Source organism: Halichoerus grypus, chromosome 4 (assembly GCF_964656455.1).
Source record: "Halichoerus grypus chromosome 4, mHalGry1.hap1.1, whole genome shotgun sequence".
Lineage (NCBI taxonomy): Eukaryota > Metazoa > Chordata > Mammalia > Carnivora > Phocidae > Halichoerus > Halichoerus grypus.
This window is the reverse complement of record NC_135715.1, coordinates 14,555,634-14,579,650: the sequence shown is the minus strand read 5'-3', so window position 1 is coordinate 14,579,650 and position 24,017 is coordinate 14,555,634. Positions and strand designations below refer to the sequence as shown.

The 24,017-nt window shown below is 36.8% G+C and overlaps 1 protein-coding gene across 2 annotated transcripts in view; it reads right to left on the bottom strand.

Moving 5' to 3' along the window:
- The window catches only part of UGGT2 (UDP-glucose glycoprotein glucosyltransferase 2), a 180,962-nt gene that overhangs the window by 117,023 nt on the left and 39,922 nt on the right, over positions 1–24,017 (bottom strand). For both annotated transcript variants that reach the window (XM_036080088.2, XM_078070183.1), the window contains exons 6-10: positions 21,583–21,679; positions 18,621–18,693; positions 16,010–16,110; positions 10,060–10,159; positions 7,482–7,542 (exon numbers count right to left, since the gene is read on the bottom strand). In XM_036080088.2, the coding sequence (XP_035935981.2) occupies positions 7,482–7,542; positions 10,060–10,159; positions 16,010–16,110; positions 18,621–18,693; positions 21,583–21,679 (432 nt within the window). The remainder of the gene's footprint in view (positions 1–7,481; positions 7,543–10,059; positions 10,160–16,009; positions 16,111–18,620; positions 18,694–21,582; positions 21,680–24,017) is intronic.

Sequence of the window (24,017 nt, the reverse complement as noted above, 5' to 3'; positions counted from 1 at the left end):
TTACCCTTTTATTAGTTTTGCCGTTTTTGTCTTTTAATGCATTAATTTTTAACGTGTATTAATTTCTTCTTTCTTTTGATTTTCTTTATTGCTCTTTTCCTAACCTTTTTTTTTTTTTTTGAAGATTTTGTTTATTTGTCAGAGAGAGAGAGCATAAGCAGGGGGAGCAGCAGAGGGAGAAGCAGGCCCCCTGCTGAGCAAGGAGCCTGACGTGGGGCTCAGTTCCAGGACCCTGGGATCATGGCCTGAGCTGAAGGCAGACACTTAACTGACCGAGCCAAGCATCCCATTTTCCTAACCTTTTAGGTCCAGTATTAATTCCTTTATTTTTATTCTTTCTTTTTTACTGATGTAAGATTTTAAGGCTTTTCTCTGAACTTTGTTTTGTGCCCCAAAGATTCTAATAGCTTGTGTTTTTAAACATCATCAAGAAATACTGCAGTTTTGGGGCACCTGGGTGGCTCAGTTGATTAAGTGTCTGACTCGATCTCAGGCCTTGATCTCAAGGTCGGGAGTTCAGGCCCTGTGCTGGGTATGGAGCCTACTTGTAAAAAAAATACTGCAATTTTGACATGTATTTTATTTTTCCTTCTACTTAAGAGTAAATAGAGTTTTAATTTCTTGGTAAATAAGCCCTTTCTCCTGATTTTGTTATCAACTTCTAGTTTGACTGCACTGGAATGAGAGAATTCTTTTCTATCATATCTACTTTCTAGATTTTTTTTTTTTTGCCATTTACTCCATAAAAACTTGAGAAGAGGTATATTTTCTCTATTATCAGGATACAAAATCTATTATATATCTGGAAGACTTATCACATTGATAATGTTGCTTGGTTGTCAATATCTTTACTTATTTTTTGACTACATCAGTCTTAGGTAAATTCTGCTTTTCCTTCCATCCTTAGCAGTTTCTGTTTTATGAATGTTGCTACAGTGCTTTGATGTATAGATACTAATACCTGCTATATTTTATTAGTATTATACAGGGCCCTTTTTTGCTCATTAATATTTTTAGGCCTGAATTTGGCTTTATGGTATTAAGATCACTACCCCTGCAGCACAGCATTTGCTTGGTTCACCTTTGCCCCAACTTTAATTTTTAACATTTCTGAATTAGTTTAAAGAGTTTTTATTTCACATACATTTATCTGCCCAATGATTCAAACTGAAAACTTTTCTAATGTTAAGCTTATCTACATTTATTGGTATGACAGAGATTAGCCTCAATGGTCATTCTTTCCTGCTGTATTTACTCTTCCTAGATGTAATTTTTTTTTTAAAGAGATTTTATTTATTTATTTTGAGAGAGAGAGGGAAAAAGAGAACCCAAGCGAGAGAAGGGATAGAGGGAGAGAATCTCAAGCAGACTCCCTACTGAGTGTGGCGACTGAGGCGGTGCTCAATCTCACAAGTCTGAGATCATGACCGGAGCTCAACTCAAGAGTCAGACACTTAACCGACTAAGCCACCCAGGCGCCCTGTCTTTCTAGATGTTGTTTTTTTTTTAAATGTCATTCACAAATGGTTTGGTCTGTGCGTGTGTGCGTGTATTTTTTTTTTAGGTTCTTTTCCTGCTTGGGTAGATTAGACTTTTGCTCCACTAGTTACTATTACACATGTATCATCATGTAATACCCTCAGTCATCTCTTCTCTAAATGGTATCTAATGATTCTATTACAAAAAATAATAAAGTCAGTTGCTGACCTCTTCCTGCTGCCTCTCCTATTGCACGGCCCAACCTCACTCAATAGTTTTCTACTCTTTAGTGGTTAACTATGTACTTTTAATATGTTTAGGCTTTGAAGCACTGCTTGACTTTTCAGCTTTAATCCAATTCGCTGATTCCCAAGTATCTAAGGTAGGGCAATCAGAAAGTTTATTCTATTTTCTACCTCCCTCACTACCTGTATTAGTTGCAATATTGTATCATGTCAGAGCAGGTGCTCTTTACATACTACATAAGGACTCCTTCCCTGAGGTTTGGCAGTTTCTCTGCCAAAGTATCTTCAGTTAGTCCTTGGTTGGAAGAAATTCCTCAGAAGGCACTCTTTCCTTAAGTTCTTGTTGTTCAACGTTTTTGTAGCCTACATATGCATATCTACCTGAAAGTCAGGTTGAAGGACAGTTTTTCTTTCCAGGAGTATCCCGTAGGTAGAACTTCACCGTCTCCTGGGGTTGAATACTGTTTTTGAAAATCTGATGCCAATCTGGTTTTCTTTCCTTATAATCCTTATTGCTAAATTCACAAATAATTCATTTTTTCCTAAAACCTTTGTTTTGATGATTCCTAGTCAATTTTCCCAGTTACACAGTGTACCCTTTTAATAATGTGGGTTCAAGTCTTTTATTTCAGAAAATTGTCTAATTACAGTTTTAAACATTTGTTCTGTCCATTTCAGAGACTCCACTATAGGAATGTTGGATTTCCTTTACCTGCCTTTTATTTATCATTTTTCTTGAATCCTTTCTATTTCTGTTTTAATTTCTTTGCATTTCTTAATTCTATCCACTATGTCTTCTACTGTGTTTGGGTCAGTTCTCCCTTGTGCCATTTGTAATTTTGATTTTCATTTATGAAATGGTTACTTTCAAGATCTTTGTAAAGTGCTTCCAGCTCTGGTTTCACACTCTCTGGTGATCTGAGCATCACCCCCTCTTCTCAGCCCATCTTTGCTGTGAGTCACTGTCATTCTGCATTGTGTTGCTTCTCGGTTTCATTAGCTTTTCAAGCACGTCTGAATGTCGTGTTGCGATCTTTCTCTGCTTACTGAAGTTTCTTCATCTATAGTATAGTTTTGCTCCTCCTCTCCCCCTTTACAGTGAGATCGTTAGATGGATTTAGTAGTTCTACCTTTCTGATTAAGAATATCTGAATCACTTAGATTTTCTTGGAGTAAAAGAGGCAAAATTAGCCTTCCAGGTTTCCTGGCCTGAAGTTTCCTTATAGAGATCAGCAGTTTAAGCTGGGTCACCCAATGTAGACAGTCTTCCTTAGATTCTCCAACATTAACCCGGCTCAAAGGCTCTGATCACCAAGCACTTGATCTCTTCACTTTGCCACCAGAGGATGCAGCCCTTATCTCCTGGACGAGCTGTCCCCTTGAACTGGCCAGGTTTTCTTACATCTGCCACTTCTGTGCACTTCGCATGACTCCTCTCTCCACCTCCCTCAGCAGACGTGTCCTCTCCTATTTGTTTTAATCCCACCTGCCCATAGTGTTCCGACTCAGAGTGGAGCCCTCTCCTCTGACGGTGAGTGCTTGCTGATGCTCTCTGGGGCAGTCATTCTGGGACCCCCGCCATGTTCCACTCTTCCCTCCACGTGACTGTGGCTTTACACTTCAGTTCCACTGGTGCTGGGCATTTCCCCCCATACACAAAATTTAGAGTTTTAGGTTTTTGCCTTCTGCTAGTTTTGCTGAAAATGTTGTTTCATTCTTCTTGTTGCTATGTATGATTTTTAGGAGAATAAATAGGACCATTTTGAATTGGGCTGCAGCCATATTCCTATTGGAACCAATCACTATATTCTTAACAAAATGTCAGCTTAGGCCAGCTTTAACTCAAAATATAACTAAATAAAATTAACCAAAGCCAGCCTCCCTACCTAAGTTGATAATAAAATGCTGAATTATACAAATAATATACTACAATTTAAAAGATTCAAGTAATTCCTAAAAAATGAGGAGATACAGCAAATACTAGGATTGACAGATAATGGTAATCCTGGATAATGTAAATGAAAGATCTTTTTAAATGTGATATTAGAATAACTCTTTCTGTAATAATTCTAATCTTAAACTTGTTACTTTGACTACATTTCCATTATTTCTGCCATCTTGCAGTTGTATATGTTTATAAAATATGCTCACAGATGCTAATCTGAACCATATAATTACATTTTACAGGAGAGGTTTGAAGAAGATAACTTCCTCAAAGCTAGTACCAGGAACTAAACCCAGAACTTCTGCTGTTCTTTCTTATTTCCATAGCTATTTTATTCCTTCAGTTCTTCTAATAGCCCTAAAATAATGGTTTCATAGAGCAACAGAAATTATTCTGAGTTTCTTTCAAACACAGAAACATTGTTTTATAGTTTCAAGAGTGTAAGATAAAATGCAATTTAACAAATGGAAAAGTAATGTATGAAATTTAACATATTTGATGATATTACTGTAACCAAGTTCTTAATATAAAGAACTCCCAAATCTCAGTGGCTTACTAAAGGAAACATTTACTTCTTGCTCATATCATATATTCACACCTTCAAGTCATCTTCGGTTCTACTCCAGGGCCTTTTTCATTTCAGGCGCCAGACCAGGCGAGCAGCCTCTACGTGGGACATGCCTCAGGATAGCAGAAGCAACAAGGCAACTGAACCACAAAAGCATCTGCTTGCACAGATGTGGGTATCTGCTCATTTTATATTAGCTAAAGCGACATGGCATCAATCAACATCAGAGGGAAGGAGTGACTGTGAACAATAACATAATCCATCTCAATATTTCATGTTTTCCCTCTGCAAAATATCAACCAATGATCTTAAATTTTTAAACAGCCCTTCCCTATGACTATCTACTAGCAATATCAAACCTTTGGTTATGAAGTACTATAGGGAAAATAACACTGTCTCTCCCCACTTTTCTAGCTAGGGTCTACTTCTTGAGTCATCTCTTGCCCTCCTAGAGGGAAATGAGACCACCTACATCATTATAGCTCAACTACTGGGACTGAGAACGGAGATGACTTGAGCCAATACCACTTAACTATTACAGGAAATTCTTGTCCAGGAAGATAAAGTTATAGATGAATAAATAACCATTTGTTTCAGGAAGTTCTTGCAAACAAATTGTTCCAGGCAAATGTGGAATAGATGTGCAAAACAGTCTGGTTTGCAAATCTGAACAGTTACCTAATCTGGGCAAAGAGCTTGCTTATAAGTTTGCTCAACAAAACCATCACTTTTGTGTTGACCGATCCTAAACTACTGTGTTACAAACTCCACGCAATCCCAAATAATTCCCTCCACCTTGAAAGACCCAATCAAACCACTTGAACAGAAGCTCTAGAACCTATAAATAATCTACCTTAACATCCTTCATTTGAGAGTAAGATTGTACCACAGTGTTATTCTCCCTTACTTCAGTAAGTGATTAAACTCAGCTTTGCTTTATCAACAGGATTTCCTGTTGGTTTTCATAGAGGAGCTGACAGTTTACATTAGACTTCTCCTACCCCACCTGGTTTTATTAAATGGATTTCTCTAAATTTTGTATGTTGTTCTTCTGGAAACAGGAGTCAATCAAGAATTTTGAGAAGAAACAAAAGTAGATCAAATTTCTTAATCTCCCTGAATATCTTTGTTTTCTCATCACCTGGCAAGATGTTTGGCCCTTGAACAAATTCAAAGTGCTTATGAAATTGATCTGAAACGAACTGTGTATCAGAGCATAAATTCTGGTTCTTTTACCAACTCTGTGACCCAACAGAAATCACTGGATCTCAGGGCGCCTGGGTGGCTCAGTTGGTTAAGCGTCTGCCTTCGGCTCAGGTCATGATCCCAGGGTCCTGGAATTAAGCCCCGCATCGGGCTCCCTGCTCCGCGGGAAGCCTGCTTCTCCCTCTCCCAGTCCCCCTGCTTGTGTTCCCTCTCTCGCTGTGTCTCTCTCTGTCAAATAAATAAATAAAATCTTTAAAAAAAAAAAAAAAAGAACTCACTGGATCTCATTTTATAAATTGGGGTATTAATAACTGCTATAATACACACATAACATTTAAAAAACTACCTGTTGCTAAACATTGACTATATTACAGATAACATTTAAACATTCAACAGTTCTCAATTCAACAAATATTTCTGAGGGAAAGCGCCGTACCAGGCACCATGCTCATTCAAGCCTCCAGATTCAGAGTTTCCTGATTTCCTCAATTCTATCACCTTCCACTTCCACTCTGCTTCAGCAACCAGCTTTGGCCATCACCCTATGATTAGGCCATCGCACTGGTCTACCTGTGAAATTTTCCAGTGCAGTGATCTGGGTCTTCAGTCCTTCCAATGACCTCTCTTTCATCCCCACTATATTCTTCTTTAACCTCATGAAGTCCTCCAGCCTTTTGACCCTAAGTGACCACTTGGAGCAAAGCTCGGATGACCAGAACACCCACTCGGGACTGTTAAATGAGCACAAAAATATACTGGATGAAGCCACTAATACTCTGGCATCCTTTGTTTTTCCTCCCTTTTCTTTGCTGCCCTCTCTTCTTTTCCTACTGCAGGTACGTTATTCAAACAAAATTCACTGGAAATACAGCAACTTTCATTAGAAAACAATGCACTCTGTTCCAAGAGGGGTAACAGCAATTAGGAAAATTACAGAAAGGATAATACTACAATGAGTTTTGGAGGATAAGCAATAATTTGTTAGGTGGTCAGCGAGGCAAGGAATACCCCACACAGGGATGCTGTATGACGGCTCCCAACACCCAGCCTCCAGGCACGGACTAGGCATCTACTTCTTCACTATTACTGTTGGAGTTGTTGGTCGCCATCAGAAGAGCTGACATCTATTGAGAGCTCTGTCTCCATGGGACAGGCACTGTTGGCTGGCTAAGCTAATCCACCTCTCCTCAGCTTGCCTCAATTACTAGAAAAGAACACGAGTTTTCTAGCCTCCCTTGCAGCAAGAAATAGCCGCATGACAAAATTCTGGCCAATGTGATGGAAGTAGTCAGCTCAAGTGTTCCAGGAAGGCTTTAGAGAGGATACATGTGGCTAATACCATCCTCCTGCCTCTTTCTGCTTTGAATACAAATAAGAAGCCCAGAGCTCTGGGAGCCACTCTGCAGCCACAGAAGGAGAAAATCATGTCTGTACCTATCTACTCTGAGGCTTCTTTATGTGAGAAAAACAAACTCCTAGTGTTCAGGGCCCTGTGCATCTGGTTCTATTTCTTAAAGCCAAGGCAGTCCTATGTCATTAAGCTGGGCAGTGTTCTAAGCACTTCACAAATACTAACACAGCTAGGGTCATTTGGGTTCTTAAGGTAATTTAAGAGACCACTTGGCAGAATCTTATCAAATTACTGATCAACTGTGCCCTATATGACATACGATTCTAATAATGTTCCTATGGTCCAAACCTGACTCAGGCCTCACAAGCTTTTAAAGCAAAACCAATTATGAGAAACAGAATAGTTAACTCATAGTTTTATTCTTTATCCTATAAAGAAAACCATACTACATGGGCAGAAGATCTGGAGTAAGGGTGAATGAAGAAGTAAGATATATGTCAGGAAAGATTGGCTAGAATCACAGACTGTAAGCTATATAAAGTAGACAATCTAAAAATGGAAAAACCTCAACTGTTTTAACAATCAAAAAAGCACAAATTATGATTTTCTTTTTTGCATGAAAATTGGACATCCAAAGTCTAAAATAGTGATATTCATGTAGTAAATTAAAAAAAAATTCAAACAAACCTTTTGATTTTCCTGTATTTCCTCCCTCATAAGTTGATTTACAGCAATTCTGGTCAGAGATCTGGGAAAATAAATACTGATACAATTAATTTTTTCTTAAATGTTTAAGAATAATCTGTAATTCAGTGTAATATAATACTCTGGATAAGAACCTAAAAACTCGAAATGCTTCATAACCGAAAAGTATACATTTCCATGTAGCCTATTTGACAACTGGTACAATGGCTTTCATTTGACAGGGGTGTTCGATTCAGGTGGATTACAGACTGTCAAGAGTTCATGTACACTCTGGGTGATGTATGGAATTGCTGAATCACTGTACTATACACTTGAAACTAATACAACACCGTATGTTAATTACACTGGAATTAAAATAAAAACTTAATTTTAAAAAAGGGCTCATGTGCACTAACTGTATGCATTAAGTACTGTCAGAACTTATTTACTACTAGATACTTATTTTTCAAATATACTTGACTGAAAATGCTATTTTGTGGCTATTTGGCCCATACAGAGAAATTTTGTATGAAATTACCAATATCATCAAATGTGTCAATGCAAACGGGCAATTTTCAGAATACTTGGACATTAAGATTTTGGTTAACCTGGGACCTCTACCAGAGCATGTAAGTTCTAAACAACTAATAAAACTGATTTCATGTATTCACTCTTGAATATCCCCTATAACGTAAAGACAGAGAAGATGTTTTTTTTAACAAGTCTATTAACTACATTTATTTGACTTGATAACTCCTAGCAAAATTAGTTACATATTTGTCAATTTTATGCAAAAAAAAGGATGAAAAATTAAAAGATTGATAATGTAAAGTTCAGCTTTAAAGGAAGGGAAAAATGAAGGTGGGGAATCAGAGGGGGAGACGAACCATGAGAGACTATGGACTCCGGGAAACAAACAGGGTTTTAGAGGGGAGGGGAGTGGGGGTATGGGTTAGCTCAGTGATGGGCATTAAGGAGGGCACATACTGAATGGAGCACTGGGTGTTATACGCAAACAATGAATCATGGAACACTGATTCAAAAACTAACGATGTACTGTATGGTGACTAACATAACATAATAAAATAAAAAATAAAAAAAATAAAGTAAAACACAAGCAGAAAGGGGTATCTTAAAACAACCCACAATTAAGTATCCATTATCTCCTAAAATTTGGCAGCACTTGAGAGAAATTACAATAGATAATTTGATAATACAAATTTTTCATTCATTTAGCAAATATTTTATCATTTACTGATTGTCTATCGAGTGGCTTTACAGATATGCTCAAGCCTATAAATTAGCCACTAAGCAGTGTTACCATAGTTTGCAATTTTTTTTAATGATCAACCACAAACTAAGAGCAGAGTTTAGCAACAGAACCCCGGATTACAACTGACTGTCAACAGAGTGAATAAACAGTCTTCTTAAAACTAGAGTTATTTCACTTAATTTGTATTTGACCTAGTAATTTCAGAAACAGCAGTACAGCTAAACATTTATGCACATATGCATATTTCTGTTCTAATATATAAATACTGACTTCTCAAATTCTTGACTGTTTAAACTAAAATGAACACAGAGAGTCACAAAAATACATTAATTCTTAATCTGTAAATAAGTTGACAAACCCCTCTACTTCAGGGTCCCCTGGAAAGGTTCTTGTTATCTTGTGGCCAACTCTGTACTACTTATTTATCTTACAAAGGAAAGAATATCTAGATGTAAATTCAGTAATTTGCACTGTGGACAAATGTACAACCTAGTGTCTGAGACACACAGAGGCACAGCAATCCCCCACAGGCGGAGAAGGGCTGCAGCCACGGCAGGAATGCTCTCCCCTTCCCTTCAGAAAAAACACAGCTGCACTTGTCACGGGCTCTGTATCTTCAAGATGAGCTAACCTGTTTTCACTGGTTGCTTATAATTGTAGATCCTGTCATTCCTAACCAGACTACAAATGCATAAGAGTTTTGTTATTTCGTAAAAGTACTGATTACTTTTAGACATGCAAATGTATTATCTATTGAACTGCCAGATATGTTTAATGTAAAATCTGTATTTCTGGAAGGAGCTCGATTAGGTATCCTACTGGAAAAAAAGCACTCCACAAAATATTGCATAAATAAGACATTACTACCTGTTTAGAATCTGAAAGGATAAGAACACGATCTAGCCACACTCTGGGCATAAATCTATTTAGAGTAATACTTTTCATCACCCCCTACCTAGAAAAGAGAAAAAATATTCCCTCATTATTCATTCCTTAAACAAGTTTACCATATCTGGATTACCATATCACTGTTTATGTTTAAACAATTTTAATAAATTATTTTTCCTTTCTAGTTGCCTCTAATTCAGGAGTTCTATCTTGCAGTATACACACACACATATACACAAGCCAGTATTTTCCTCTGATAAAAAAACAACATGCATAATGAAGAAATATCCTAATTTCCTTAACACTATATCTATTAGAATTAATTGATATCACCATGTTAAAATGAAATCAGCTATTTTCATAAAATTTATTTAATGGAAAAAGTTCTGGCTATAATCAAAGTAATAAGCTTTAACATACCTGGCTTTTATGGGGAAGTTCTGTGAAATGTCTTTCATTAATTTTACAGCATCATAAATTGGAGTGGACATTATTTGAGAAGCTGCCTGAAAACTAAGATCTGGAAAAAAAAAATCATTAAGCAATCTAGCATAGTATCAGATCTTTATCGACATCACCATGTAATTTAAATAATTTAGTCAACACTTCTTGCCATGTATGTATATATAGATATTAACACTCTTATATTTAACATTCTTCAAAAGTTTTAAATGGAAGGCTATCACTTATGTCCAAATAAGGTAAACTTTACACTTTCATGAAGGACTAATTATCATTTAATACCTATTGTTTTCCACAAATTACAGTATAGCTTCAAAAAGATACAGGGAAAGAAATGTTGAGGCAAAACTATTTTTTCTAAGGTTGAAGAAAACATGAAACAAAAAGCTTTGGTAAGAATAACAAAAGGAAAAAAGAGCTTCGAGGAGCCAATTCTGGAAAGAACTTTAAAATCCAATGTGTCCAATTCAGTAAATATCAAACATTCACTTTCTCTTTCAACATGTTTTAACTTTATACCACAATGAAAATAAAATCCTAGACTTGGTATTTTCCTCGATACTACAGTTCGATGGAAAGAAAACCGTGGCTTATGTGGTCAGTCTCCAGGATGACGGAAGCAGTCATTTTTCTTAGTCTCCTTTACCTTGTCAAGATTCAGAAAAGATTTTAAAGCTGAATTCTGTTCATTACGGAACAGTGAAACATATTGTTTCTCTTTAACATTTCACCATGGGTAGAAACCTAGCTTACCATTATTAGCAAAATAACCAGTTTAGCATAACAAGGCTAGTTTTGTTTCCACGTTCTCAGGGTGGTGAATTGGGTTGGAGTCAAAGCTTAGGAAGAGAGGTTCTTAGCACAGCTTCCCACGGGATGGAGAGCCTAACAACCAAGGTTCAAATTCCAGCTCTGTATCACTTTCTAGCTGAATAACTTTTTAAAAAATTTTTTATTGTTATGTTAATCACCATACATTACATCATTAGTTTTTGATGTAGTGTTCCATGATTCATTGTTTGTGCATAACACCCAGTGCTCCATGCAGAACATGCCCTCTTTAATACCCATCACCAGGCTAACCCATCCTCCCACCCCCCTCCCCTCTAGAACCCTCAGTTTGTTTTTCAGAGACCATCGTCTCTCATGGTTCGTCTCCCCCTCTGATTTCCCTGCCTTCCTTCTTCCCCTCCTGCTATCTTTTTTTTTTTTTCTTAACATATATTACATTATTTGTTTCAGAGGTGAGTAACTTTAAATAGCATTTCCTCAGCCAGCTTCAGCAAGTTTCCAGCTCCAGCACTGCTGTGAAATTGTCAGTGCTCAGTACTATCTCCTGATTGCCAAACACAACAGCCATTTCTCAATGCTTATCTCACTAAGATCCTTCTGCAAGAGGATCACTTCCTGCAAAGTACTGACTTTCTATTCAATAAATGGTGCTGTGAAAACTGGACATTCACATGCAAAAGAATGAAAATGGACCCCTATCTTACACAATACACAAAAATCAACTCAAAATGGGTTAGACTTAAATTTAAGACCTAAATCCATAAGATCCTGAAAGAAAACATAGGGGTAAGCTCCTTGACATTAGTTTTAGCAATGATTTTTTGATTTGACACCAAAACCAAAGGCAGCAAAGTGAAAATGAACAAGTGGGACTACATCATACTACAAAGCTTCTGCACAGCAAGGAAATCAACAAAATGAAAAAGCAAGCTACAGAATGGGAGAAAATATTTGCAAATCATCTGATAAGGGGTTAATAACAAAAATATACAAGGAACTCATGTAAACTGGTATAGCCACTACGGAAAACATTATGGGGATTCCTCAAGAAATTAAAACTAAAACCACCATGTGATCCAGCAATCCCACGTCTGGGTATGTATCCAAAGGAAATGAAATCAGTATCTCAAAGAGATATCTTACTCCCATGTTCACTGCAACATTATTCACAATAGACAAGATGGAAACAACCTAAATGTCCACAGATGAGTGAACGGTTAGAGAAAATGTGGTATATACATACAATGGAATATTATTCAGCATTAAATAGAATGGAAATTTTGCCATTTGTAACAACATGGTGAACCTGGAGGACATTATGCTAAGTGAAAACAGACAAAGACAAATACTGCACAGCATCACTTATATGTAAATCTAAAAAAAAAAAAGTCAAACTCACACAAACACAGTAGAAAAGTAGCTGCCTGGGACTGGATAGAGGAAAGATGGAGAGGTTGGGAAAAGGGCATACATTTTCAGCTATAAGATGAAGAGGGGATGAGAATCTAACATACACCAGGGTGACTAGAGTTGGTATCACTGTACTGCATAATTGAAATTTGCTAAGAGAGTAGAAAGTAAATGTTCTCACAAAAAAAATACCTGATACACAAGTAGGTGCTCACTATTGATGAATGAATGAATAGTAAAATTACAAGATCCTTTATGTTCGGTTTCTCATTCTATTGTTATTAAAGGCATTTATAAGCAATACAATTTTTAACTGATGTGTATATTTAGGGATATACATATTTTTAGGTGAGAAAACTTAGTCATTACTTACATGACTGAACGGTGTAACAACTTATAAAAGAGGAAAGTGTATGATCAAAGATCTTGCCTGACAGTATTTGGCTATACAACATTATACTCAAAAAGGCACAATGCTAGGCAGAAGAAAGAATTTAGACTTTATAATGACACAGACCTGCTCATTTTAGGTATCCCTGATTTGTGCTTTATCAGATTTGTGAACTTAGACTCATTATTGTATGTGTCCATTTCTTAATTTCCTCATCTGGAAAAGTGGAATATATAACTCATACGAGTTTTTAAAAAAGTAATTAGGATAATGTATATAAATAGCCTAACACTTTGCCAGACACAGTGTTGGCTTTTTTTTTAAGATTTTATTTATTTGAGAGAGAGAGAGAGAGAGAGACAGCGAGAGAGGGAACACAAGCAGGGGGAGTGGGAGAGGGAGAAGGAGGCTCTCCGCCTAGCAAGGAGCCCAGTGCAGGGCTCGATCCCAGGACCCTGGGATCATGACCTGAGCCAAAGGCAGATGCTTATCGACACCCAGGCGCCCCGGCTAATTTTTTTATTATCATCAATCACCATTGTGATGATCATGGACAACTACCTTTTACTCAGGTTTGAGAACACAACTAGTCTTTTAAAACGTTTTATAACATGAATGTAATTCTTTACATGACCAATTTTCTGTGTATAATTTATTTGAAAGCCCCCTGAAAATTCACTTATGAAATCAGATAGATTATAAATAACCAAATGAATATAGTATAATCAGATTCTATTAACATTTTTTGCTTTGTTCTAAACTGTTCCATACCTAATGATTCATAAGTAACTAAGTCCTACACTTTGCCTATTTAACTGTTTTACCACTTGGATATTTCCAAAGCAGCATGTTTAATAATAACTTTGTGATATTCCTGTCCCATCTTTGCCCAAATCTGGTCCTCTTTAGTCTTCTCTTCTCAGAAAACACCACTGTCCATGTAGCTGGGCAAACCACCATCTAGTCAAGTTCTTAGTATCTCTTTTTCCTTCATGTATCCATATCTAACCTCTCACAAAGATCTTTATGTTCTCTTTAAATAACCCGCCCCCAAATTTATTCCAACCCCTCCTCAGATCTCAATTCAGTCATCACTTCCTGGCAAAGACTTCCCTTTCTCTCCCCGCCCCTCACGCCCACCGGTTTGGATCTTCCTGGCATATACCCTTCATTAATCCTATCTACCTTTGCTTTAAAGCAATTACAACCATAATTTTTATACTGGTTTTCAAAAAAATTTTTTGACAGCGAGAGACACAGCGAGAGAGGGAACACAAGCAGGGGTAGTGGGAGAGGGAAAAGCAGGCTTCCCGTGGAGCAGGACCCTGGGATCATGACCTGAGCCGAAGGCAGACGCTTAATGACTGAGCCACCCAGGCGCCCCTCTGGTTTTCAAAATTTTTATGTTTATCTAAGATCCTTTGAAGATATGCAGGGTCTATTTTAGCTCAGTTTATCTTCAGAATCCAGTGTTTTCCAAAACGTCAGTTGGAACCCATTAGTTAGTAGTGAAATCAGATGGATAGGTAATACGAAGTTATTTTTCCAATGAAATAGGGTAGGAAAAAAAGTTTGTCAGAGTGAATAAAATGTAGTAAACATACACACATTGTATGCAGAAACTTTTTTTACTTTTATTTTTTTTAGTTTTGAGCATATCTATGCATTCTTACATCATACACTTGTATATGGGTCTTGAAGTAAAATAGGTTTCCTACTGTAGCTCTCAGCCAAAAATTATGAAACCATGGATGTACAGACATGGCTGACCTGTGGTAGATATACAATAAATATTTGGTAAATCAATAAAAAAGGAAAAAAGATAGTGCTTACATTCTCTGTCTTGGAAATCTATTTTGTTTAGCTTCTGTAATGTGCTCCTCCACTTCTTCACGGACTCTACTTTCCACACGTGGATGAGCACCACAGCGTCCACCCTCGTGTACCAACTGGTCACTCTACACCACCAGTTAGTTCCCCTACCTTTGTAAGCCTTTGTGCTAAGATGTTCAGCTCTTTCAATCTTCTCCTTTTAGCTTACAGACTTTATGTTCACCCCATGACTGGACCCTGTCATCTGAATATGTCACAGTCACTTTAAGCAATCCTTTTAACACCAGTCTCGTTATTCTTGAACTCCATCTTCAACCCCGAAACATACTGACATGTTTTATATTCTCCCTATTCAGGCTCAAAGCTGGAAATCTTCAAGCCATCTTTGACTCCTTTCATCTCAATATTTGCTCAATCCAGCCTTCCTTTCTACGTTGTCTACCAGTGACAGCGCAATCTCTCACCACAGGATTTCAAAGATGTCTTAATGGAGTTCCTGGTTCTGGTTCATTCAAATCTATCTTACATAGTCATCAGCCAGATCCATTAAAACTAAGCTGACTGAGCACGTCCTGTTTATAAGCCTTCAAAAGCACCCCATCACCTCCAATTATCACCTGCAATTATATTTTCTAAATTATGGGTTCCTTGGAGAACATTTTGAAGGAAAAAGTAGAATGGTGTTTGCCTACAACAGTTGGAGAAACTGGAGAGCAGTGGGCAGTGACTGTTAATGGGTATGTTACTTTCCTTTCAGGGTGATGAAAATACTCTAAAATTGACTGTGGTGACAGTTAAAAAAACTCAGAAAATATACTAAAACCCATCAGATGGTACATTTTAAAGGGATGAGCTGTATAGTATGTCAGTTATCTCAATAAGCTGTTAATAGAAAGTTGATGGGAGATGTGATAGAAGTTATGGATTACACAGCAAAATGATGTCCCCATGAATGACTAAAAATTACAAGTAATAAAAAAGAAAATTAAAAATCGAAAAGAACTTACAGTTCAAACTAAATTCTGATCACGAGATATCTGCTTACAGGAGGTCAGCACAAGGCTGTTCTAAGCTAACATTGAAATATGCAATGGTCTATTAAGCTCAAAATTTTAAACAGAAGAAAACTAGTCTGATTTAGTTCTGTTTTCCTGACTGACTAGTCAGGATTTTTAATCAATGTTATAGATTCCTTGAAATGTGATTTAATACCTGAGATGAACCTACAAGATAAATCAGTGTACACTTTAAAAATGATTAGATAGTATCAAAAACTACACTTTGTATAATTTAAACTCTTACAAACATAAAAACATGCTTTGCTTGGTGGATAACCTTTTAATTAAATATCAATTTCTACAAAAATTCACATCAGTAATTATTATCTATGAAATAATTTATATCGTGTTATATAAAAGCTTATTTATCAGAACAGAGATCAGTTACCAAAATGCTACATTAAAGTAGACCAAAATACTATACCTTGTAGTTCCCAGACTTTCAAAGGCGTCATTTCTTTGTTACTCTCAATCAGGTATTTTTGGAATGCTGTCAGATTATCTCTAAGATCTGAATACCTTTCTCTGCATTAGAATATGAAGTAATGTTAATTATCATCACCTACTACAAGTTATACAAGCAGTATATTTTTGAAATTAACCCTTTCAAATAATTAGACAAAAACTGTTCACCAAGATAATACATCATGAGGCAACTTTGTCTGCAGAGCTTAAAAATAATGAGAGCTGTGTATGTGCACTTTTTTCAATATATAAAACAAAACAAACCAAAACCTGAAGGGATAGACTCTCGATTGTTAACATGGTAACATTACCTAAAAGGGACCCAAGGGAGAGGGCAGAATTATTAGCTTTCATGCTCTATACTTTTTAACATTTTATAAATTACAGTATTGCTTTTATATATATATATTTTTTTTTTTTTTTAAAGATTTTATTTATTTATCTGACAGAGAGAGACACAGCGAGAGAGGGAACACAAGCAGGGGGAGTGGGAGAGGGAGAAGCAGGCTCCCCGCAGAGCAGGGAGCCCGATGCGGGACTCGATCCCAGGACCCTGGGATCATGACCCGAGCCGAAGGCAGTCGCTTAACCGACTGAGCCACCCAGGCGCCCTGCTTTTATAATTTAAAACAAAACTATTTTATAAAGAAAACATGAATGCTTCCTATACACTTTTGCCTGATGTTAAACACATCTAGGTATCTTTTTGAGAGTGCCAAATAATGTAATAGGAATGACATTTTACTACACACAGGACCTCAACTGTGGTTTCTTTCTTCTAACTCTTATGAAATCAAGACATGGTGCCATTTTAGATTTAAATAGGATTCTCTCTTAAAAAAAACTTTACCTCCAACACAACTTACAAAATACATATTTTCAACAGTAAAAAGATTTTAAAAAGTGAAATAAAAAATATACAGAACCATATACACAGAAATGCATTAATCTTATATTTAACAATAAGCATAGTGTTGATACCATGCAATTTTATTACAGGGACCATGTTTTAAAAACAAATCAAGACTGACTACAACTGTTCTTACAGTGAAGTGAAAAAGCACCAGAACTTCTCCTAAAAGGAAATTTACTACGAATTAAATTAACCCCTTTCTCAATTTTTATTTTTTTTAAGATTATTTTATTTACCTGACAGAGTGAGAGAGCACAAGCAGGGGAAGCGGCAGGCAGAGGGAGACGGAGAAGCAGGCTCCCCGCTGAGCAAGAAGCCCGATGTGGGGCTCGATTCCAGGACCCTGGGGCCATGACCCAAGCGGAAGGCAGACGCTTAACCGACTGAGCCACCCAGGTGCCCCTCAAATATTTTAAATCACAGAATATTAAGTTTATAAGAGCTATTATTGTTTTTCATATTTAACCATAATCTTAACAGTTTTCACTGCTGAATTTATGTAACTCAGACAAAAATACATTATTCATATAATATCTCAAAGCAAAGGGTTTTGCCTCAATCGAGTAACTGTGTAAGAACTAATTTTGAGTACTGCCTCTTTTAAAAAACTAATATCCCAGGGCTCCAAAATCTTCTTGTAAGTTGTGCAATTTATTCCAATAAAAAGTTATGTTTAGAAAAGAATTAAGAAAAAAATAGAACTGTGGATTCCAAGATGTTGAGACTGCTGACAATGAAATAAAAATGTATTGTTATCTACTAAATAAATACCTTACTTAGAATAAATCTGTTTTATGCATTAACTTCTTAAGGCCACTAGTATGCCGCTGGGCCAATATACTTTAGAAATATAACTCCGTCATCTGTATAAATTAGCACAATCTCCAAAAATGTTTCCTTGCTCTGTAACAATATCTACTCACCAGGAGAACTGACCTTAGTGTGCTTTATAAATACTTAGAATATCAGGCAAAAATTAAAACTATTAATAAAAACTGTCCTTTACCTTTAATTAATTTTGCCTTTGTAATGAAACCACAAACTTTCCCTTCTTGTAAATAAGGGAAAGCACACAGAAAACAACAATCCCCACTCATAAGTATTCAGAGAGCACTTACCATCCTATTCCTGGTCTTCAATCAGTGATGCAGGAAAAAAAAGGGGGGGGCCACAACTTTAATTTTTGAATGGTTACTTATATATGTAAATGAAATTAAGACCAGATGTTAAAAGGTTTTTAATATGGCACTCCACACACAGAAAATTAAGAAATTAAGAAAATAAATTAATTTCTTAATTAAGAAAATAAATATTTTCTTTTGAGGCACAAAAATTTTGATTATTTCATGCTAATGACCCAAAACTAGCCATGAATTTTCTAATCCAGTAGATCTGTAAGAGATTCTATAATGTTTTTTGACAAAGATAACTTTGATCATTTCCAATTCTTATTTTTCTAATCATACTCATCGTACTGTGAAATTCATGATTATTTTTCCATTGTGTTTTGCATTAACCATGTATTACTTCTGTAATAAAAAAACCAATTACGGGTATATTTTAAGAACATGAAACACAGGCCAGCATAGCACACTGAGTTCCTTTAAGGACAAACTTAAGAGCACAGCAATGCAACTTCATTTCAATTCAGACTCACTTTAGTTTCTGGAAGAGAAATCCTTGAACTTCATTTGTCTCAATCTCACCCTCCACAGTAGTATTGGTCACTGCTGTTTTGAAAACAAAAATATTTTCAGACTGGGAAAGGAGCAGGTCATCAAAAATTAGAAGAACGCAAACTTAAATTCCTTGTTTTACCTTGTTTTTCTTTCACAGACCAGCTCACTGATACACACACATGCACACACTTGTATTTCTGAGTGTGCTCTCTTTTTAAACAGGTTTGGGTTATTAAATATTTAACCAATGCTTTACAGATTATTTCACAGTCATGTTCTATTTTAGAACCAGAATCATAAACCAAAGTGGTTGCAACAAATCCTTTAGCTCTTAAGCCAGGCAGGAGCTCCAAGCCCTAATTAATATAGGCATGCTTACCTATTTCCAGTGCCTTTAAAGACCATCAAGAAATCTTTTAGAAAGACACCAAAACTCATGATCTCAAAGAGTAAGGATACAACATGTTACCATTATTTCCCTTCCCCTTTCCTTCTCCTCTACTCACCAAACAATTATAACATACAGGGTGGCAAACGGTCTATGTGCAGGGTACTTGGGATCACAAGAACTTGTTACGTCTTAGAGCATGGGGCTGCTCTCGGAGTGTGCCTGAGCCCCTCCAGTACGCTCCTCCCCTCTCTCCTGAAGGCCCGCATCCCCTGGACTACAGCTAAACGCCCTGGGTGCTCTGATCCAGTTTTCCTTCTCCTCCCTTTTATTTCTTCATCTGGCCAACATCTATTGGCTGCCTGTTATGCTGTTTCCTGTCAGATATACACCAGGAAGAAGAGAGACAGGAAAGACACAAACTCCACTTGGTAGAAAGGAGAGACACAAATAGACAATTTTAATACAGTGTGTAAACCTTTTATGAAAGAAAGCATAGACTATATGGGATATAGAGAAAAGAAAACCACCCTTGACAGAGCAAAAAGACAGCCAGCCATCTCAGAGGTACTGACAGGAGTTTTAAAAGATGAGTAGGCCTTTGATGAAAGAAAAGGGGGGCAAAGGAGGAAGGTTTCAGGCAGCGGGAACAGCATATGCTAAGGAATAAAAGTACTCTATAGAGGTCATGAAGGCTTAGCATGGAGCCAAACATGGAGGTATCCAGGCAACAGAAAATTATTCTGTATAGTAGTTTAGTGTTGCAGAACCAGCAGGTACAAATCAGAGGCTGAGGGAGAGTGATAAGGCGGAAAGAGGCTGGAGTATGAAAAGCCTTCTTTGCAATGCTACAGTACTAGGATTTATGAGGGGGGTTATGGGGACCCTCTGAGGGATTTTAACCAGTGCAGTCACAAAGTCAGATTTTTATCATAAGGCATTCAACCCGAAAGCACTGTGAAGAACATTGATTCATCTATTTTGGGGGGTAAGGAGGACTGGGGGCACAGAAGGCCAAAGATCAGAGAGAAGGCCAGTTAGAAGTCTGATGTATAGAGGGAAAAAACAACTGAATTAAAGAAGTGGTGACTAGAATGGAGAAAAGATCTATTCCACACATATGTTTAGAGGGTGACAACAGAATTTAGTGTGTAATGTGTAATACAGATCATTCATGTGATCACCTGACTTTTAAAAATTTTTTTATCTGACTTTTTAAAGAAAATTCCACAAGCCCAAGGATAGCTAGAAAATGCCTTCTATTACTATTATGACTATTAATAAGATACTAAATTATAAAACATTGTAAAGCTACATATAAGCTATATAGAAATACATAAAACATGAATATTACTACTTGCATGATACTTTTCCAGCACTCTAATTGATAGGACTTAACAGTAATACAGATCTTTATTTGAAGCACAATCAGGAGGACTGGCCAGAGCTAGGTCTGCGATCAGAGCAGGGCCTCCAGGACCAGATCCTGAATAGATAAAGTTGAAGCAGAAGCCACATCTGAGAGCATATAAAAGAACGAACTAAAAACGCTTAACCAGCGGTGCCTGAGTGGCTCAGTTGGTTGGACATTTGACTCTTGATTTCAGCTCAGGTCATGGTCTCAGGGTCCCGGGATTGAGCCCCATGTGAGGCTCCCTGCTCAGCCCGGAGTCTGCTTGAGATTCTCTCCCTCTCCCCCTGCTTGCACATGCACGTGCTCTTTCTCAAATAAATAAATAAAATAAATCTTAAAAAAAACCCAAAAAACTCTTTACCAAGAATCAGGTATAAATAAATTTTGGATGATCCAGGTAATAAAAGATTTTCATAAGAATCTGAAAACTACTTTAATTTCTTCAGGTGTCCTGAGTCCTTTATCTAGAGCATGCAGTTTAGTGCACAACCATAGATATGGGTTTGTAGATCACAGATCTAATCAAATCTACTTCATCTAAACTAGCAATTCACAGGCCTCTCCCATCCTACTTCAAGTGCAGCATCATCATGCTAACTTCATTATAAATATGTGAGACAAAGCTTCCTATAAGACCATGTGTTGCCAATGACTTTCAGACTGACTGAGACACTGACCCCTTAGACGCCCCCTACCCCCACCGCCAGTCCCACCCTCACTCCGCCCCCAGCCCCCGACTGGCTGGGTACCCCCTTAGATACCCCCCTACCCCCAGCCCCACCTCCAGGCCAGGCTGGCTGGCCATATCCGGCTGTCACGATAGCCATGACCAGCCTCATCTACTGCCTCAGCCTGCCTTGCATAGGTTACTATTTTTTATATGTTGCCGAAAATGGTTGGGAAGCCACCGGATAAAGCAAAACAAGATGCTTTTTCCAATTTTTAAAGAAGTTTTTGAGAGCACAATATTAAATATATTTCTTTCAGATTAATATCAAATTCTAAACTAAGGAGAAACAGGTCTACCCTATCTCCAGCCTCAAATTAACATGTGTAAGACTATAGTCATTAAATATTTTTGAAAAAGTATATAAGCCTCCAAATTTTTATTCTACTCAAGTACAGAGAGTAAACTTACTTTTAACTTGGGTATCATCCAAAGCTTTGTATTCTGTACTTTTAATCGCTAGCTCCACACCATAGCCAGATAGGTACATTTTCTGTGAGACTGGTTTCTGTTCCAATACATTTAGATTTTAAAAAAGAGAAAATATTTAGTCATACATCTTTTAAATTCAGTATGTTTGTGTATTAGGACATTAGGGTAAATTTACTAATATTTTAAAAAATATTTTATTTATTTGTCAGAGAGAGAGAGTGAGCACAAGCAGGGGGAGCGGCAGGTAGAGGGAGAAGCAGGCTCCCCACTGAGCAGGGAGCCCAATGCGGGACTCGATCCCAGGACCCTGAGATCATGACCTGAGCCGAAGGCAGATGCTTAACCGACTGAGCCACCCAGGCGCCCTTACTAATATTGACTTTTTAAAATCACTGTGGAAAATTATTATTTGGGGTATATTTATATTCTTTCTAAATAGTATATCAAGGACCCAGAATTTGGTTGATCACCACTTCTTTACTTTCTAAAAGCGTTGTCAGGGCTCTCATGTTTTAATTGCTCTTTTACAAAGAAAAAATACCTCATCTTTTTGTGTTATACTGGTAACTTCCCCATTTCTCCTATGAATTAATTAACAGAGGCTCCAATACAATCAAGTTTCAATAAAACTGTACTCCTTTCAGTGAACTACACAGGATTTGCTAACCCAGCAAATGCTATTCATTTGCTAGTTATCTAGATATAGGACAACTAGAGTGTTGCCAAAAGCGATACTAAAGAGTAGAGGCAAAAGACACCAAAAAATGCAGCGTCTTGAACACCCTGATTAAATTTTTCCTCACATTTCTCAATGATTAAAATATACCAAATGCCACAAATCAGTATCTACTCTCGCAACAAGGGGCAAAAGTTGTCTAAAATGGAGTTGTCTGAAGTACTGATGATCGGAATTTTAATACCTAATTTTCCCCTTTCTGTAAAGGGCAAATACAAAATGAATCAAGGAAGAGGATTCACATTTTTTTCAAAAGGTAAGCAACCTGGGTGAATATACATAACATTTTTAGAAGATGTCTAAAGTTCTTTCTAGCTTCCAGATGGAAATTCTTATCAATTTTGCTATAGTCATCATCATTTGGCACATTCTTTCACAGCTTAGGAAACTAGTTTAACCTAGCGCCCAGCAAGCTCCCTAGAACATGCTGTGCATCTCTCTTACTCACGTTTGCAAGGGGGCAGTTTTGCAATCCTACACATGATAGAGGAAGAGGTGGAGATCAGAGGCAAGGAGAACCTCAATAGTTTTTTTTTATTTTATTCTCTTATTTCCTCCCTAACTCCTCCGCCCCCAACCTTAAAATTAAGTATATGACTAGAGTGACTATTCCTGGGCTGTTCTATTTCCAAATAAGATGATATAAGAATTAGTTTCAGATATGCAAAGAAATATTTAGCACTGCTGCCCACATGAAAATGTATAATTTCTCAGGCACATGCTATACTGAAAGATAGCACAAGGGAACTGAGTTGCTTATAATTATGGTCATCTGAAAAAGTTGAAAATATTTTAAAGAATTTTCAATTTCATACAGCTCAATTTAAAAATGCATTTGACTCTCCACCAAAAAGACAATCAGCTGGTAGAGAAGCAAACTGAAGCTCCAAGTCTACATATTTTGTTATAGTTCATAAAAGAAATGCAATTTCACATAACCAATTTCCATTATCAATTCTGAAATATTATTAGCTCCTCAGGAATAAAGATATATGTTTATTAAATTCATATTTACTGTCTCCATTTGAAAATGTATTAATATAAAATGTGAACTGTAGTCTAGTAAGTTTGGATTTGCAAACCAAAAATGCTCATAAACTAAACTGGTGAGAAGAATCTTTCTTCATTTTTGTATTTCTTCTCTCCCCATAAAAAGGCATCTGTTCCAAAGGCAGCATAAATATGTCCATTTTATTAGAATTACATGTTGACTAGATTTAAAATATAACTACTTTGAATGTACGATATATCATTCATTAAAATGAAGGCTCTAATTTGATGTGACAAAGTGCCCAGATAGTTGGCTAGTATGATTTCATAGTACATTTAATGGTCACATTCTCCAAAAAATAACCTGGGACACTGATTCTCGACCAATGAGCATAACCCCCTGCAGGGCACATTAGAATCACTTGGGGGACATTTTTTAAAAAGATAAACAATAATTTGATCTCCCATTTCCAGTCCTACTCTGATATAATTGACATAAACACTGTATTAGTTTAAGGTGTATGACATAATGATTTGATAGAGACAATATGAAATGATTACCACAGTAAGTTTAGTTAACATCCATACCTCAGTATTGTTTCTTGTGATAAGTACTTTTAAGATCTATTCTCTTAGCAACTTTCAAATATGCAACATAGTATTATTAAGTATAGTCACCCCAGAACTT